The sequence below is a fragment of the Condylostylus longicornis genome, unplaced genomic scaffold (assembly GCF_029603195.1).
Source record: "Condylostylus longicornis isolate FDR11 unplaced genomic scaffold, ASM2960319v2 ptg000030l, whole genome shotgun sequence".
Lineage (NCBI taxonomy): Eukaryota > Metazoa > Arthropoda > Insecta > Diptera > Dolichopodidae > Condylostylus > Condylostylus longicornis.
Window position 1 is genome coordinate 9,616,867 of NW_026577999.1, and position 18,731 is coordinate 9,635,597.

Below are 18,731 nucleotides of genomic sequence, written 5' to 3' on the forward strand. Positions count from 1 at the left end.
AAATTGTTTATTTCTAACTTTATATTTTAAATTTTGTACCTAATAGAGGAGGAGTATTGTTTTTTATTATGTATCAAATTTAAATGAAGAAAAGCATTATATGTTTATCAAATTCGTTAATGTAAATGATAAGTAATTTAATGCAGAATATTCTCTTTGTTCCTTTTTTTTTTAACTTATTAATAATTTTTATATGGAATAAATTAATATTTAATTTATTTAAAATGACAAAATCCTCATTTTTAGGATCGTCAAATTAAAATTTTTAATTGAATGAATCTTTATCAAATATTTGTTTTAATTAAAATAATTTGTATAATGAGAATTACACTAATATTGTAATTCATTAAATTTAAAAAAAATTTCGTTAGATTAAAATCATTTAAATTGGTATTTTAATAAAATATTTTTATTTTTTTATCTTACATGAATAATGATAAATATATATAAATATGTATTTATTTATACATATACATATATTTTTTTTTTATTGATGATGTTTAAATTTTAAGTGCAATGTTTTTTCTTCTATGAAGGAAATGTATTTATTTATTATAAAAAAAACATAAAAGAAAAAAAAAATTAAAAAAGATTTTGACTTTCAAATATTGTGATTTTCTTTACATTCAACATTAATTCTGTAGGAAATAAGAAAGTTTTCAATGATAAATAATAAAAAAATGAATGTCTGGGCCCTATTGCACCAACCACTTTTAGTTCTTAACTTTTCCAAAGATACTACATAATAAGTGTTTTGACTTTTGGTGAAACAAAAACTTTGCAAATTTTTTGATTAATTAATTAAAAAAAAAAAAAAGGGAAAAAATGGTTAATGCAATAGAATCTCCTGAACGTTCTTCAATTATTTCTTTATCATTGATATTAGCTTAAGTTAAGTTGAAAGCTATTAAAATGTAAAGTGCAAACGAAAACGGACTGATTATTAATGTGGTTTAAATATTTTATTAAACAGATGTTAGCTTACAATTCCTTGTCTTTTAAATAATTTATTTTTTTAATTAGCTTAATTTTTTTTTATTTTTCAAGTTTTTATTTGATTTTTTTTTTATATATTAAATTAGATCAAATTTATAAGCATATTTTAAGATAACATTATTTGATGAGATACATAAAAAAAAATAATAAAATATTTTATTAAAAAACCAATACAAAAAACGTTTATTAAATTTGGCAGCTTTATTTATAAAAAGATTTTAATAAATTGATTAATATTACTCGAATGTAAAATAATTATTTATCTAGTTAGTAAAATTAATTTTTAAAAACGATTACGAAAGTTTTGATATCTATTAATAAATAATTGGAGTTAAAAACAAATTTAAAAAGAATGAGCAAAAAAATTACTACATGTATTTTTTTTTTCATTTTAATAAAATCTTAATTGTTCGTTCAACTTTCTTTTCTTCAAATATAAATTAAAGAAAAAACAAATAGATAAAAAATATAAAGACGTCAATAAAGGATAAGAGTATCTCTAATATTCATTACATAACTAATTAATTTATCTATTTATTTATAAAAAAAAAAACTCCTCCTCACAATCTATTATTTTATTATAATACAAAAATATTAAAAACTCTATTATAATAAATTTGCTGTGCATATAATGTCGAAATTATTAACGACAATTTACAAATTTAACAAAAATTTAAATTAGTCGTAATTGATTCATAAAGAAATATTTTCATTTTAACCGATAATCAATTGATTAATAATTTTTAATATAAACATAATAATTTTGATATTATAGTTGAAAATTGGTAAAAAATTAAGATAACATTTTAATGATACAGCAAATAATTCTAAACAAAAAGACAAATTATGAAAAAAATTATTTTAAGCTTTATTATTTATAAAAAAAAATTATTACATAATTATTATAGGAAAATATTCGAATAAAAAAAAAACATAAAATAGTGATAGTATATAATTAGTTCTAGTAGGTATCCTGGTATGTTCTCTCTCTATTCCAAATTAATGCAAACATGACACGTAAAACTCTTATTTAGTATTTCACTTGTACAGATCAAATGATTGATATTTTTTTTTTATTAATTAAACATTTATCATTTTTATTATGGTACCTATATAATTATTTTAAATTTAAATTAAATATATATGTGTAGCTATATATAATTAAGTTGAAAACATAAAAAATTAAAAAAAAAGAAAAGGAATTATTCGACTCTACGTAGAATTAAATTCCAAAACACAAAAATTATGTAATTTAAAAACATAAACCAATTAAAAATTAAATAAAAACAGAAAAAAAAAAAAAACAAAATATAATATAATTAAAATTAAATCCAAAGTTAGCAAATATACAATTCATAATTTTCAAAATCCTTAAAAGCAAAAAGAAAAAGTTAAAAATTAATTTTTCTCTTGTTTTTTTGGATTTTGTAAAAAATAATTTATAAAATTTATTTGTTCTCCTTTTTTTATAAATATGAAAGAATTTAATAAAAAACATTTTTTGGAGAGACAAAATTTTATTTATTTACATACATACATATTTTTTTTACTTCCTTGCATCTGTAATATTTTTTTACGGAACCATTAATCTGTATAAGACAAATTTTTTATGAGTCGAAAATTTCATATGGTCTTCTTACTATACAGTCGCAAATAAAAGAACTCGAAAACGAAGGTAATTTTTTCGTGTTATTTTCGAGTAAGAAAATTTTTCTTGACAGATATTTCGGGTTTAAGCAAATGAGTGAGATAATATATCCGTTTAATAGCATTTTAAACTTTTTCTTATTGCGTATTTAATCTTAAAAATACACAAAATCCAATATTGCAAAAAAGGATTTATCCAATTATGAAAAGTGAAATTCTGTTTAAAAACCAACTAAGGAAGACAGCGCATAATAAGGTTATATAAATATATTTTTAACGTTAGCTAGTGTAGTTATTTTTTGAAAGCTCTTCGAATTTTACAATTTCTCCTCTAAAAATAATACTAAATTACTCTACCATTTCACCTCTAATTATAATAATAAATTAAATAATAATGTTCCTTTTTATATCAATTCAAGTAAAATAATCTTTCGGGAAAATTCAGAACATGACAAAAAAACACGAAAATGACTAACTTTAACCAAAGACCATATATATATATATACATTATATGGTTTTTGCTTTAACTAATTGGAAATTTAGCCTTATTCATTCTTTTTATAAAATTTAAGCAAAGTATAATAGGTGAAAAGTCTCAAAAAAAGGGACCAATGGCAAATCTTCATTCCAGTAAATTGTACAAGTCTCTAACATGAATCATTCGAAATAATATGTATTTTTGTAACTAAAATATAAAATTTTTAAGCATTCTCAGAAGCGTTAACTCAATATTTCAGAAATCGTAATGCATATGAAGACTTCTTTTATTGTATTTTAGCGGTTATACAGCTTTTAGGCGACAACTTTAGAAGAAATAGTGAGATATGTATACAGAAAGATATAATTCAAAATTATTTTTCTTATTTTTTGTTTTTATTATAAGATCCCAAATAAATTATTTTCGTGTATATAAATGTGTAAGTATAAATTTAATCTAAATTTCTTTTCCTTAAACATTAATAGGTTAACATATATATATATATATACGTATATGTATATATATATATGTATATATATATTATGTTGTATTGAACATATTACATAATATGCATAATATATAAATTCATTATCAAATGTGCATTTGGTTTTTATAAATATTGCAAAAAAGACATACATATGTTAAAGAAAAGAAAAACTTAATGAAAACTTTTTGCTTAGTTACAATTATTAATAAATTTAAATTCACTAAATATTAAGAAAAATTTGCAAATGACAACATAAGTAAATTTTATTTTAAATTGCATGCATTCATAATATTTGTTAATATATTTGTATATTTAAACACTATAATATTTTATACAGGAATATGATCATTTTTGAACTAAACTTAATGTATTCAAGCAAATTTCTTAAGAAGAATTTTTAAAATCATTTCTTTCAATTTTTGTTCCCATATTTTTCAAATCCTTTTGCTTTTTAAATATTACTTGTACCATACATTAGTTTTATTTTAACTTTATTACTCAAGAATGTTATAGAAAAATATGAACCAATTATAAAAGGTAATTAATAATTAAAATATTTTACTTTAAACGTGTTTGGATATTTATTAATACATGGTATTAAGTATTAAAACAGTTATATTCCTGAAACATTTTATATTTTAATCTCACTATAGGTTTCATGTAAATATAAAAATTTAATTTAACAAATAAATATTTAATTTAAATAATGCCGTAGTTAAAAGTCAGGCTAATTTTCTTTTAAATATATAAAAAGTATTTATTTGAACGAATACTTAATTTTTGAGGCACTTAAAAGCTTTTATAAATAAAAAGTAAAACAACAAAGAAAATTTTCGAAAAATGCTACTTCTAAATTTATTGAATTTTTTTAAGCAATATTTTTAATAAATTAATTATTTCACTATTGAAATTGTTGGTGGGTTTTAAAAAGGCTATATTATTTTTAATTTTAAATAATAATAATATAGTTTAGTTCATCTTTATCCTGTATATAAAAAAATTATACTTTTTTAAGTAAAAAATTCTTATGATTACTTTACTCATAATTAAACATTCATTCTATTAAGTAAAAAACAAAGCTACAATTATATGAAATCAATTACATATTTGAAATTGTGCTTGCTTAATATAATAATCATTTGTAATTATTCATATAGTTGCCGTTTTAGATCTGGTTTGCTAATGTTTTCCCAACTTATCAAAAGGCTACAATAACTTTATTGCATCATGAAATAAATTACCAAAATCCAGAAGATTTTCCGCCTGGTGGATTTCTTACACGGATGCATGATCTTTTTTCGCTTTTATCCAATTCTTCTACAAATATAAATATGTTATGATATGCATATAAGAAAGCATGTATTCATTTTGAAGTTCATTTTTATTAATTAAATTAAGTTACCGCTGATAGAAAATGTAGATTCTTGCATATTCTTTTGACCATCAAGTCGTGGTGCTTTAGATGGCGTATAAACTGATTCTTCTTTTGGTTCAATAAGTATATCATCAACAGCCTTCGTAAATAAATCTATATCCAAGTCTTCTTTGGTAACGTCTTTGTGATTTGTTTGATCCATGTCGTCATGATTTTCAGCCCTTCCGTTTAGAGCGTTGTAAACAAACGGGGGGAAAACTGAAGTTGGCAAAAATGTACCTTGTCCTTCAGCTACACGAACTGCATCATTTTCTACACAAATTCTTCCCTTGGCAATAACTATTTCTGGGACCTAAATATTTTTAACATTCATACGTAATACTTAATATAATTGAAAACAAGTAAAAATAAAATAGGACTTACGCCGTGGCACACCATCCCTTCGAAAATATTGAAATCGCATGCTTGATAATGAGTTTTTGCTGAAATTCTCCTTGTCGTTTTGGGATTCCATATCAATATATCAGCATCCGAACCTACTGCAATTCTTCCTTTTTGAGGATATAAATTGAATATTTTTGCAGCATTTGTACTTGTTACAGCAACGAATTTACATGGATCTAAAATACCAGCGTGAACTCCTTTTTCCCAAACAACAGACATGCGATCCTCTACACCGTTTACTCCATTTGGAATTTTGGAGAAATCATCTCGGCCAAGCTCCTTTTGATTTCTGTTAAAAGTACAATTATCGCTTCCAGTGGTTTGAAGATTATCACTTTTATAAAAATCAAATAAAATAAAATAAATTATATTTATTAGCTACAAGTTTCATTATGATATTCAACAAGTTTTGGAAAGCAAATGTTTCAATGAATTTTCTATGACTTCATTTTTATTCCAAAAAATTAAAATTAGAAATGTTTCATATTTGATAATATGTCTTTTATGAAATTCGATTTGAAAGAAAAATAAATACTCGTAATTGAAAAATTAAGGGAAAAGTAATTGAATTACCAATGATTCAACAAAAAAAATAGGTTACTCCAATACAGATATCATAGCAAATGAATGTATGTAATATTATTGACATTTGTGTCATTTCAAGTTATGATAAATGTTACATTAAATTACAAATTTATGGTTCTCGCAGTTGGCTGTATAACGTTGATATTTTATTTCGATAATGTTTAAATTATCTAAAGATTAGACTTGGAAAATTATGAAGGTTTTCGACCAAAAACTTTAATTCGACCAATTCCGCTTTAAGTTAATTCAAAAGCGTCCACATAATCTAATTTATCATTTATATTAAAACTGTGTTTACTTAGTTATGTATTTAACAATTGATTTAAAATTAAATGGAAATTGTTATTTGCTTTTAGAATACTAAATATTAATATAAGCTAACAAAAAATGCCAAATATATACAAGAAGAGTTAGTCAATTATTAGGAAAAGGTAGTTTAATAACTTTTATAATCACCACACTCAAAATACTTACTATGCCAATGCCTTAACCAAATGTTTCGGCGTTTCAACAGATTTTCGTATCGGAGGACTTTTTATGAAATATATTTGGGCTGCCGGCTTTACATCATCCATACACCGACCTATTGAACTAGCTAATGTTTCACCGAAAACACAATAATTACTTCGTCTATATCGTCCAATTACCTCACTTGATAAATTACTTGTTACTCGAGTAACATATAACGGAACTTTCATCTGAAGGATTGTTTTTAGTTAGAATGAAAAAAAAAGAAAACGGACACAAAAAAAATGTTATGGATAGTTTCCAAAATTATTCTGCGTATTGGTTAAAATAATGTTATGTAGCGATCATTATATTTATAAAGTGTTTTTTTTTTTCTAAATTAGGAAATATTATTTTCTATAAATGCAAAATAAAATGATTATTATAAACATGCTTGAAATGTTAGAGCATGCAAAAGAAAGTAATTTAAGTTGTAAGTGCTAAAATGAAGAACAATTTTGAATAGAAAACTTAGCTTTTAAACTATAAATATAAATTACATATGTATAATTATAAAGTTATTTCTTGTTTTTTTTTTTGTTAGAATAAAATATTTACAAGTATAATTACACATGTGGATACCTACTCAGCCAAACTCTTCATTAAAAATTGTGGTGTTGTTTTATCTGGCCTAAGAGGTGGCGACAAAACATGAGCAGCGGCATGATGCCAGCATTCGTGCTTATAATTAGTTCCATCAGTACCTAAAGCGGCAGCTAAGGTTTCACCATAAATTCCTTTTTGATTATAACGTTCTCTGGCACGTTTAACTTCAATTGCCGCTGATTTACTCATTACATGTACAACATATAAAGGGCATTGCATCTAATCAATTAGGAAAATTGAAAAAAAGGAAGAAAGAAAGGAAGGAAATAAACAAAAGAAGCAAAAATAAAGAAAAAAAAAGAAATAAATAAATAAAAAAAAAGAAAATAACTAAAGTAGAAGAAAAATAAAAATAAAGGTGGTCTTACAAAAAAAAAAAAGCTATTCCTTAAAATTAATCTTGCTGCTTCATAAAAATGTTTGACTTTTTAAATAACATTGGTTAATTTAACTTAATAATTTCAATAATGTAAATTGAAATGTAGATAAAATGTAAATGCATTATTTGGATATTAATGTTCTTATAGAACCCGACTTAAAATATAATAAATTCACTAAAATCAATTAAAAATGTTGTAAGTTTTTAACTTCAAATAGAAGTGAATATGTTTGAAAAGTTTCTTATTTTTGCATATACAAAACATGCGTTTCTAAATCAAAATATTCTTGAAACAAATATCGCTTCTAAAGCAAGGAACAAATTGCCTCCAAAGTTTGAAGCACATTCATTATGTGACAATATGCAAACATTTTTTTGTGTAACGAAATGAAAATTTTTGAAAAAGCCACTACAAAATGAAAACATAAAATCAAATTTGTAAACTCTAAAAGTTTGCTAAATTATATTAAAAAAGAAAAACAAAGTTTTTTCAAACAATTCCTAATTTGTGTGCACTCTTATGGTTGACTGAGATAATGATTTATATAATACACAAAGTATATTACATTAAAATTGTATAAAAAATTATGCTTTATAAAAAAAAGTTTGTATATTTTGAATATGAAAGTATGTATATTTTTTATTTATATGTGCATATAAGGTATTTTATTTCTTTATATGTATTTTTTGATATTATTATTTACATTAAAAAAATACCAATTATTATTTCTATATCATTAAATTTCCGATGCCTACATTAAAAACCATAACTAAGCCTTATATTTGAATACAGTAAATCTAAATATTTATATTTAAACTTTAAAATAAAAAAAAACAAAAATCAATTTTAATTAAATACTGCAAAAGGAGTGGAATACAATATTAGCCATGTATGTATATTTTTTATAAAATGATAGATTTTCTATTCTAAATTTAAATTAAATATTCCATAATCACTTCACGGGCATTAAATAAAAAAAAACAAAAACAATTCACAAAATTAACAATTTTAATTTTTGATTTAAACTTCTAATTCTTGAAAATAAAAAATCAAAGTTAAAAATTTCATTTGTACATTACGTATAGTAAGCTCCAGAAAAGAAACTTATATATTTTAAACACTGTAACAAAACAATGTCTAAACAAATTATATCTACAATCGAAAAAGAGTTTCTGGAACAACTAATTTTTGTTTATTGTGCTTTGAATGATATTGCTATTTTGTTTATGTTCGTGTCCTACAGTAAGTACACAACATTCTCATGCAAACATAATAATTTTTTTGTAAAAACTTGTAGTAAACGTGCTATTTTTCTATGTACAATACAGTTTGTAACAGAATTATATACAAATAAATACTATATTTTATATACACACTATTTATTATTACCTGATGAGCCAGAATACACGCCCTATTAACTGCTTCAGCTTCAACCTCTTCTTGTCGCGACAATTCATGACCATCGGGTCCATTTATTCCACTTTCCAATAGTTTTTTAACATTTTTCGCAATTATATCCCCATTTTCAGCATGAACCTAAAATAAAATTTAATTGGTTTAATATATAAGAATGACATTGTTCATCATACCTGTGCAACTGCACCTAGTTCTCTACATCTTTCAAAAGCTTCTAATAATTCCGAATCATTTAATTGAAAAAGTCCTTTGTATGCCATAAACATTTTAAATGAATTAACGCCACGTTCTTCACATAAAATTTTCATTTCATCAGAAACAGATTTCGACCACCAAGTAACAGCTACATGAAGAGCATAATCACAACACACTTTTGGATCCGCCCAACTGCGCCATGTATCGTATGCTTCCAACAAAGACTCTTTCTTTTGCGGAATCACAAAATCAACTAAAAAAAAATGTATAATTTTTGCAAAAATTTTAGAATAGTCAAAAATTACTAATTGTGGTTGTTCCTCCTGCCAAAGCAGCTTTGGTTCCGCGATAAAAATCATCAACAGCAACGGTTCCACCGAATGGTAATTGAAAGTGAGTATGAGGATCAATTCCCCCCGGAAGTATAAGTTTTTCATTAGCATCAATTACTCTGACACCTCCTGGTATAACAATATCTGTGCTTGGTCCAACAAATCTGATTAGAATAGGAACAAGTGTAAAAAACAAAATGTTTTTCTTTAATTTTTTTATATGAAATAAAATTTGTGTACTTTATTTTGCCATCTTCAACATAAATATCAGCACAAAAACTCTTATCATGATTGACAATTTTTCCATTTTTGATGTAAAGCCGATTTTGAGCGCTTTGGAGATGAATTGGCACTTTTTTGACTGGAGTTGGGGCAGGTGCTTCAGCCATTTTACTTTTCTTTGGTTATATTGAAATTAACTAAAATAAAATAGGTGTAATAAGACTTCTTTAATTATATAAGATATTATAAATTTAATAACATATAAAATAAATGTCATTTACATATTCTAAATTTTCAAGAAGTAGTGTTAAAGTATGAACACATGAATTGGCACTGATTAAAAATATGTTTATATAAATATGAATACGATAAGAACTTTTAAATTTAATTTTTACATAAAAATTAAATAACTGGGTGACAAAAACAAACAAGTTGCGTAACAAAATATTTAAATAAAAATTTGCAATTAAATGTCCAGTTTCTTTATCTATAACATACCACATTAGACATACATATGTATTGAACGAACGTTTTAAATTAAAATAACTAAGAAATTTTTTAAATCTTATTCGTCCTATCTACTAACGACCCCTTATCAAACGAAAATCGTAATATTCAAATTAAAAAAAAAAATGGAGGTAGAAAAGTTGAAGATGAGAGAATATTATTATATACTTTTCGATTTTTTTAAGGTCGTGCTAAATTGCAAATGGTACCACCCAATATTTATGCTAATTATAGAACTTACGATTTCATCCAAATTTGTATATTCGTGTAAGAAAAAAACATTTTTGTATACAATATTATGTAAAGTGATTTGTATGGTTGGTGTCTATACAGTACGCTCACGACTTTCTATTTATATTCGAGACATTTATCAGTTTAAGTACTTATTAAGACTCAATTGTTGGATGGCTACTCAATATGTTTATGTACATAATATTGAATAGATACCTACATACATACCTAATATTGAGTTAATTTTTCAAGATTTTAAAAACTTTTAACTGTTTTAATAATCACCAAATCAATGTAGGTCAATGTAGGTATAGGTGTCTCAATGTATATTTGAGGTATCAATGGTATGTATATCTACGAAATACATTTCCGTCATATGTTGAATTATAAAAATTGATGATTGGAAAGGTTATAAGTAATTGATTTATTAACTTTTGTTTTGAATTTGCTATACTTTCTACTATATGTGGTTCCATATATTAATATTTTATTTTTCTTATGTAAAATTCATTCAGTGTGATAACAACAATATATACCTACGCACAAAAGTATGTTATTTTCAATCTGTTCAAAAACAAAATACCCAAATGAAAAAAATGTTGTATAATAAATCGTCTTAGTTTCCAAAAATTTTTGTCAACCTATTTTTAATTTTTAATAATTATAAGATATTTTATAGTGATACAAAAGCAGTAAAAACTTTGCTTAAAGATCAATGAATTGAAGTAAAACATAAAAATCAAACCTTGAACTATTTTAAAATCAAGAGGTTAATTACCTTTTTTTCTTTTTGGATTTTAAATATACTCCGTACCGAGATGTACCTACCAACTTACTATGTGAGTGTTTTAATTAAACAATGTTTAAATTTAATATTGCGATAAAACGATAACTTATAAAGAATGTTTTTAAAATAGAACTTTAGTTTACTTTTTTTGACTCAAGCAAAGATATGCGTGCCTAGATTTTAAATGAAATCGAAATACATATTCACTCTTCAGTATCATCTAGCTCCTGTACACATAACCTATCTACATACTTATATATTTAAGTACATCACATCCACTGTACATAAATACCCTAAATAATGTATAAATATACATAATAATGTTAGGTTCATTATGAGGAATTTTTTTATTAATTTTTATTTCCTCTGTATCTATATAAAGAATTCATGAATATAGAATATAATAGAATATCAAAATTACGGAAAGTACTACAGGAATGTAGACTATGCCTATAGGTATACCTATACTTGATTAATCCTATGCTCGTGATTATGCATAAGTATACAAATATGAAATTTATCGCATTTATTCGTACATTTGTAGCTTTGTTGGCATTTTAGTTACTTATACGTATACATATTTATGTATATTAAATAACTATTGGAAAAATATGCTACTTTATTTCGGATTCAACTTATATTCAAAAAAAAATAATCATTTCAAAATCACTATCTAAATATATAATGATAATCAAAATTACACAAAAATATTAAAATTTGAAATAGTCTACCCACCAAGTCTGTTTTTCAACTTATTCTTAAAACACAAATTATTTCTACACTTTTGAAATTTATTTTATAAAAATTTGTTTTCTTTTTTTCAAAAATATCTAATATATATTTATTCTTTATTTTTAAAAATAAGCTTAACGCACCTACACCCTCTTATTAATAATATAAATTGCACTTCGAAGATTTTATTCGAGTTTCGATTCAATATTATTCAAGTGTCTTTCAATCGGCTGCGTCACTCAAAAAATTTCAGACTTACCGTTTTTAACTTGAAACTTGACGTACATTTAGTATTTGTTAGTAATTGAACTTGAATGATCAATTAGTCGAAAAATAAAAAATGATTTAACCTCACTTCGTTGCTCTATTGTTGCCTTAATGCAGTTTAAAACTATTTTGGTTGTCCGATACATAAATTGCCAACAATTGTAGGTAAATAACTCATGAATAATTCATAAATTCATTTTCATACATGGTTTTACTTTTTCGCTTGCTAATACATAAAAATAAATAAATGCGAACTCCAGTCTAAGAATAGATTAAATGACTGTGAACAGAATATATTTTTACTCTTCTTGGGATTTTCTATTTATACCTATTTTCGGTGAAACAATTTCATTTTTTAATCTCATTTTCATAATTTCATTTGACAATACATTATTTTTGTAAAATAAACAGATTCCGTATGAGAATATTATAAAATACATATCAACGAAATTTAAATAAATAAATAAATAAGTAGGCGGAAAATATTTTTTTATTGAATTTTTTAAAATTTTCAAATCACTAAAAACATAATTATTTCAAATCACTAAAAACAAAAACATTTTTTCAAATATGTATCTAGTCGCTAGCGAATACCAAAAGATCAAAATTAAATCACAAATATGACAGGTACAGAAAATATTTTATTCTCTTATTTTCGATCATTAACCGAGCAATTAAAAAGGCCAGAATAACGACACAAGCGTTTTGCCAATAAATTTCTAAACATTTCTTTGAAAAACCAAGTTAACTTATATTTTCATTAAATGTTAGTTTTTTAAGTTTGCTCAATATGTAAAATTACAGGTAGCAAAATTTTCAATTCTTAACCATACAATTAATTGATATATTAATATTATCTTGATCAATTAAGATTAATCTGTGATTGTACAAGAAATTCAATACATTTTTGAAGTTCCACAGGTGTTCGAAACATTTGTAATTGCAAATGATTTGTTGAACGAAACTTATATTTCATTCAAAACTGACACTTTGTTTACGGTCTGTCAGTCTAGCTTTTAAAGTACATGGTTTTTACATTGATTATTTAAATTGAATATTAATTCACAAATACAAATCGAGCTGAATCGTCTGTCCATTCATTTTTTATTTTATATCAAAATTATTATACTTCTAAAATTAGCAAAATAGATCAATCGAATCTCTAATAGTAGCTAAGTAAAAAACAATATTAAAGTTCAATAAAATTATTTTTGATTTTGTAAATAATGGAAATATCAATAGAGTCATGCAGAGTGTGTTTGCGGGATTCCTTTTGCGTTGATAAAAAAGAACGCTGGGAATCTGTTTCTCTCAGTGATGTTGACATAGACGAAATTTCTTTTGCTGAAAAATATTTTACATGCACGGGTATTAAGGTATTTCCCTTTTTGTTTTTGATTAAAAATTATTCTGTTATATTTATTAATGTGCTTCAAAGGTGTCAGAAACTTCAAGGTTTGGTCAAAAAATTTGCTACAAATGTTTACAATTTTTAAGGAAAATGTATACATTTTTAAAAATATGTTTACGAACGGACAACATACTCCAAAAACACATAGCCAGGGAAAATATTAAAGAATACGCAGAAGTCAAAATTGAACCTAAAACCGAAGGAAACTCCTTGTGGGAAGAAGAATATTTTGAAAACCTTTCTCCGGAATCCATCAAAATTGAGATATGCGAAGTAGATGTACCAAAACATAGAGTTGTTGGGAAAGAGCTCTTTAATGTTGTTGAACTGCCTGATATCGATGAAAGTCATGAAAATTATTCTCAGGAAAGTCTTACAAATTATATACAAAACTACTCGCGTGAAAAAGAAGAAGAATCTTTTATTTGTGAAATATGTGGCAACATATATAAAAAAAGGTATTTATTTTTCAAATTTAGTTATATAAAAGTTTCATCCTAAAAGAAATTATAATTTAAGATATCTTTTGGAAAAGCATGTAACCACACATTCGGATAAAAAGGAATACGAATGCGAGTTAGTATAGATATATTTATTGGTTTGTTTGTTTTTTAAATAAATTGTTTTAAAAAATTTTTTAAAGGATATGTGGCAAAGCTTTCCAACAACAGCAGTATTTGTCTGCTCATATTAAAAGACATAGTGGTGTCAGAAAATACAATTGCAGCTTTTGCTCTAGAAAATTTTATACAAAAGGAAAACTTACAGAACACGAGCGGTAAAATTGTATAAATACGATTTTAATAATATTTTTTAATTACGTCTTAATTTGTAGGGTTCATAGAGGAGAACGTATATATAAATGCAAATATTGTGATAGTTCATTTTTCTACGGACATAATTTAAAAAGGCACCAGCTTTGTCATACAGGTCTGAAACCATATCTTTGTAAACATTGTCATAAAACTTTTCGAACAAAATCAAACTTGGACCAGCATTTCAGAACAGATGTCCATAAAGACGAATCAACTAGAACTTATTCTATATTAACTCAATAATTTCATAAATATGTAGGTACTTTAATTTTTAATAAACATTAATGACAAAATTGTTAAAATAAAATCAAGAGTTTCTAATAAATAGTCATTGCAAACAACATTCACTGCAAAAATTATGGAAGAATGAAGAGATATGAATAATTGGTTTCGTACATTCGTATCACTTTATTTTTGAAAAAATACCTAGTCAAAACAAGATATATGTACAGAACCATAAACTTAATTTAATTTTTCAAAATATGAAAATTTTTAAAAACTAAAAGTATCTGAAATTTCAAGTAGAACCATGAAACACCAATCAGGTTTATGTAGATATTACTGTTTTAACGTCTAGTTGGAGGGTAACCATAATTAATATGTATTATACATGTATCTTATAATTCAAAACAATATGGATTTCTCATATTATTTTGTAAATTTTGTACATAGTTGTTTGACTTATCTGCTGTTTCTTATATTTTAAATTTGAAATATTACTTCAATTTTAACATTTTAAAATACACCTTACATTGTTCATTTACCTCTCTTACGCAAATATTTAAAAATGAGACATGACATAAAATGAAAGAAACTTAATTGGAAAAACAAAGAATTGTGTTATTGTGTGTATGTATGCATTGAAAAATAAGAATATAATATATGTATTCTCTTTCAATGTGAACGAATAAAAGCGGCCTTCATCCAGCTTTGTTCAAAGCTTAGGAATATTAGGACCTACATTTTAACAAAATTAAGGATTTTAATATCCAAGGCGTGAAAAATTTGTTTAATCTGGCCGTTGTTCACATGATCAGCTAGAAGATTTATTTCAATAATATACACGTTGGTGTATTAATGTAACTTGTGTGTTGGTAGATTAATGTAGCATAAAATTTATGTATTGAACTAGTATAAAAGATTTTAAAAAAGAAGTTTATAAATCATGAAAATTAAATTGTGAAAAAATTTTGAAATTAAGTTATCAAACAACTAAAACTTGAATTTTTGTAAAATCATTGAAGCAATTTGTAATACAAATTTGATAATAAATAATGACTGATAAAGAAAACACAAATAGTAATACTTCTGGAAGTTCTGAAGAATCATCTTTGTTATTATGTGAAAACAATAGGTATTCAAACAAGTGCCTTGAGCACAAAAATAGTGACCTACTTTATTTCGCAAAATATGGCAAACTCATCAAACGTGGACGTTGTTTGGACCATCATAAAAATAAATATGTAGCTTTCTCAGGTATCGACACAGACTCTGGGAGATTGGTATACCTTACAGAGTGGAACATAACTTATTCCCAAATAGAAACGAAGTGTTCATCATCTTGTTTTTGGTCTGGCAACTTGAAGTGTAATGGACATAAAGTGGATGAATTTATTAAAAGCGTTGAAAAGCACGTTGAAATGTTATCAAAATTAATTCACAAAAACTTGGTTCCGTATTACTACGTTCTATGTCTGAAGCAAAAAAACAAATTAATAATTTATTTAGTTCGCGACTTCGTACTGGGGAATGATATTTTTAGTATTACAAGATCAATTGGTTGGCATGTCGAAGGAATCAAAGTCGTTGTAAAGGGAATTTTGAATGCTTTATTATTTTTACAAAATAATGGCTTATCGCATGGAAATCTCGACGATACAACTGTTTTGATAGATAAGTTTGGTCAAATTAAATGTGCAGATTTCTTTTTAGTTTCACAATTTGTAAATTTGATAACTGAACCAAAACAAAGAAATGAGGATGTAGCTTGCTTAGGAAAATTAATAGAAAAATTATTACCCGTGCTGCCCTTTGATTTGAGAAACTTTGTGGATAAGTAATTTATCTGTAGAAATATAAGATTCATTTTATCAATTTAGTTCTCATTTAGATGTAAACATGATTTTCCTTTAGCTTCAAATCTCTTAGACCATCCGTTTTTGAGAAGGCTGTCACTTCATCAACCAATAACTCAGTCCAGACTAACAACGGAGTTTGAAATACTTCAGTATCACAAAAAGGGAGCTTTTGGTGACGTTTTAAAGGTAATTTGTACTTAAAGTACATACTTACTTATGCTTAATAGTAAAAAAAATTATACCTGTTTGTCTTCATACTTACATTTTTTGAATTCAACTTTATTTAAATTTTTTTAAGGTGCGAAACATATTGGACAAAAGAGAATACGCAATCAAGAGGATTCGTTTATTGACCACAAATGAACAGCTGTATGAAAAAATTATAAGAGAAGTCGAGCTGTTGTCACGACTCAATCATGTTAATGTTGTGAGGTATTTTAATAGTTGGATTGAGGAAATGTCCGAAGAACTTGAAGAATTAGTAAGTTTCAAAATAGCCAAGTTTATATATTTTTAGTACATATAACATTTAATATTTTAAGGAAAAATCAGGATATAATTTAAGTCATAGTACGAAATCATCATCAACAAACGATTTAACGAACATAGGAAAAATACAATCAAAAATACAAGGAAGTTTTGCTTTAAGTTGTGATGATTCAAATTCAGATGGTATAGAATTTGTGGATTCAGAAGGTAAAGTAATTGCTGAATATCATACAAAGATTTCGGATGACGAAGACCAAAAGCATAAAATTTTGAAACCTTTAAATCAAGTAATGTACATTCAAATGGAATTTTGCGAAAAATCAACGCTTCGACAATCAATTGATGATGATCTATATAAAAATACAGTCAGATCGTGGCAATTATTCCGCGAAATTCTCGAAGGATTATCTTATATTCATCAGCAGGGTATAATACACCGAGATTTAAAGCCAGATAACATATTTTTAGATTCCAGGGATCAAATAAAAATTGGAGATTTTGGTCTCGCAACAACGAATTTCTCACTTTTACATTCCAACGGTATAAATTGTTATAACACTATGCAGATATTTTTAAGGAATTAATTTTAAGTTTTCCTTCTTTAAAGATCAAAATGAATATAATATTGATTGCAAAAACAACTACAACAATTTAGGAACCGGGACGGTGGGAACCATTTTATATATTGCTCCCGAATTAACAAGCTGCGATTCAAAACCAATTTACAATGAAAAGGTTGATATGTATACATTAGGAATAATTTTGTTCGAAATGAGTAATCCCCCTTTTAAAACCGTGATGGAGCGCGTTAAAACCATTACTGCATTACGAAGTAAAAATATCACTTTACCCGAAAAAATGTTAAAAGATGCTTGGTATGAACAAAATGAGGTATGCTAATTTTTATTTTATAAGTAACTTTACAACACAATTTTAATGAATTTTACGACACTTTTTTAGATAATTCGCTGGCTTCTTAAACATGATTCTTGTCTAAGGCCTACTGCAAAAGAGCTTTTGAATTCAAATTTAATGCTTCAAGGGAATTTCAAAGCATATGTTGCAAGTGAAGCTAATTTTGTATAACTTTCTAACTACAGTTTTAAAAATAACGTTGATTTGATTGCGTCAAATATTTTAAATGCGAATATATAAAAAATAACGTATATATAACGGTTTACGTTATTTATACATAATATATACATAACTAATAGACAAATTAAAATTCTTTCAAAATCTATGTACATATCTAGATACATATAAATTTGTATAAAATATAGTAAAATGATACTAAATAAACTTATTCCTTATTCGAGCTAATGCATGTATTTTCTTATATTATATTAATTTTAATTAAGGTTTAAGTTATTGTAAGTTTATAAAATTTAATAAATTTAAAGGGTTAAATATTTGATAATATACCTACTTGTTTAGTTTTTTTATTTCCAAATTATATGTATGTACATACATATGTTCTTATATAAGTATGTAAGTTCCATCAAGGTCCTACAATAGAAAAATTTAGTATATTTCAAAAGAACATATGCAATGTGTATCAAAGTATCTGTACATTATTTATAATAATCGTGCAGAAACCGTTAGTTTCTTTTTGCTAAACCTTTCAAATATATTTCCAAAAGTAACAGGTCTTCAGGATGGTAATTAAAGAGTTCTCAATGTACGAAAAAGACAAAATATTGTAAACAAAATGCCTAAAGCAAAAGCAAAATACATAATATGCAAA

General features: G+C 24.9%; 3 protein-coding genes across 5 annotated transcripts; 2 read left to right on the plus strand and 1 right to left on the minus strand.

The window, feature by feature from the left end:
• Positions 1-3,838: 3,838 nt before the first annotated feature.
• LOC129607848 (dihydropyrimidinase) lies at positions 3,839-12,095 on the minus strand. Of its 3 annotated transcripts, none has more exons than XM_055519061.1 (9): positions 12,071-12,087; positions 9,689-9,867; positions 9,422-9,612; positions 9,095-9,369; positions 8,895-9,041; positions 7,106-7,344; positions 5,407-5,761; positions 5,011-5,335; positions 3,839-4,925 (listed from the first exon to the last, which is right to left on the minus strand). In XM_055519061.1, the coding sequence occupies exons 2-9, from the start codon at positions 9,835-9,837 to the stop codon at positions 4,846-4,848; spliced, it is 1,761 nt and encodes a 586-aa protein (XP_055375036.1). In that variant the 5' UTR covers positions 9,838-9,867; positions 12,071-12,087; the 3' UTR covers positions 3,839-4,845. The 3 variants fall into 3 exon arrangements, with proteins under 3 accessions (XP_055375036.1, XP_055375035.1, XP_055375038.1); XM_055519060.1 differs by having other exon boundaries at positions 3,840-4,925; positions 11,931-12,095; XM_055519063.1 differs by lacking the exon at positions 7,106-7,344 and adding an exon at positions 6,487-6,710 and having other exon boundaries at positions 3,842-4,925; positions 11,931-12,095.
• A 1,132-nt stretch (positions 12,096-13,227) lies between these two features.
• LOC129608053 (zinc finger protein 287-like) lies at positions 13,228-14,721 on the plus strand. The gene is made up of 5 exons (XM_055519362.1): positions 13,228-13,570; positions 13,633-14,063; positions 14,125-14,181; positions 14,249-14,383; positions 14,441-14,721. The coding sequence occupies exons 1-5, from the start codon at positions 13,421-13,423 to the stop codon at positions 14,661-14,663; spliced, it is 996 nt and encodes a 331-aa protein (XP_055375337.1). The 5' UTR covers positions 13,228-13,420; the 3' UTR covers positions 14,664-14,721.
• A 973-nt stretch (positions 14,722-15,694) lies between these two features.
• LOC129608141 (eIF-2-alpha kinase GCN2-like) lies at positions 15,695-18,073 on the plus strand. The gene is made up of 7 exons (XM_055519469.1): positions 15,695-15,896; positions 16,149-16,476; positions 16,531-16,684; positions 16,797-16,979; positions 17,041-17,527; positions 17,595-17,878; positions 17,948-18,073. Exons 1-7 carry the CDS (start codon positions 15,695-15,697, stop codon positions 18,071-18,073), a joined length of 1,764 nt encoding a protein of 587 aa, XP_055375444.1.
• The last annotated feature ends 658 nt before the right edge of the window (positions 18,074-18,731 follow it).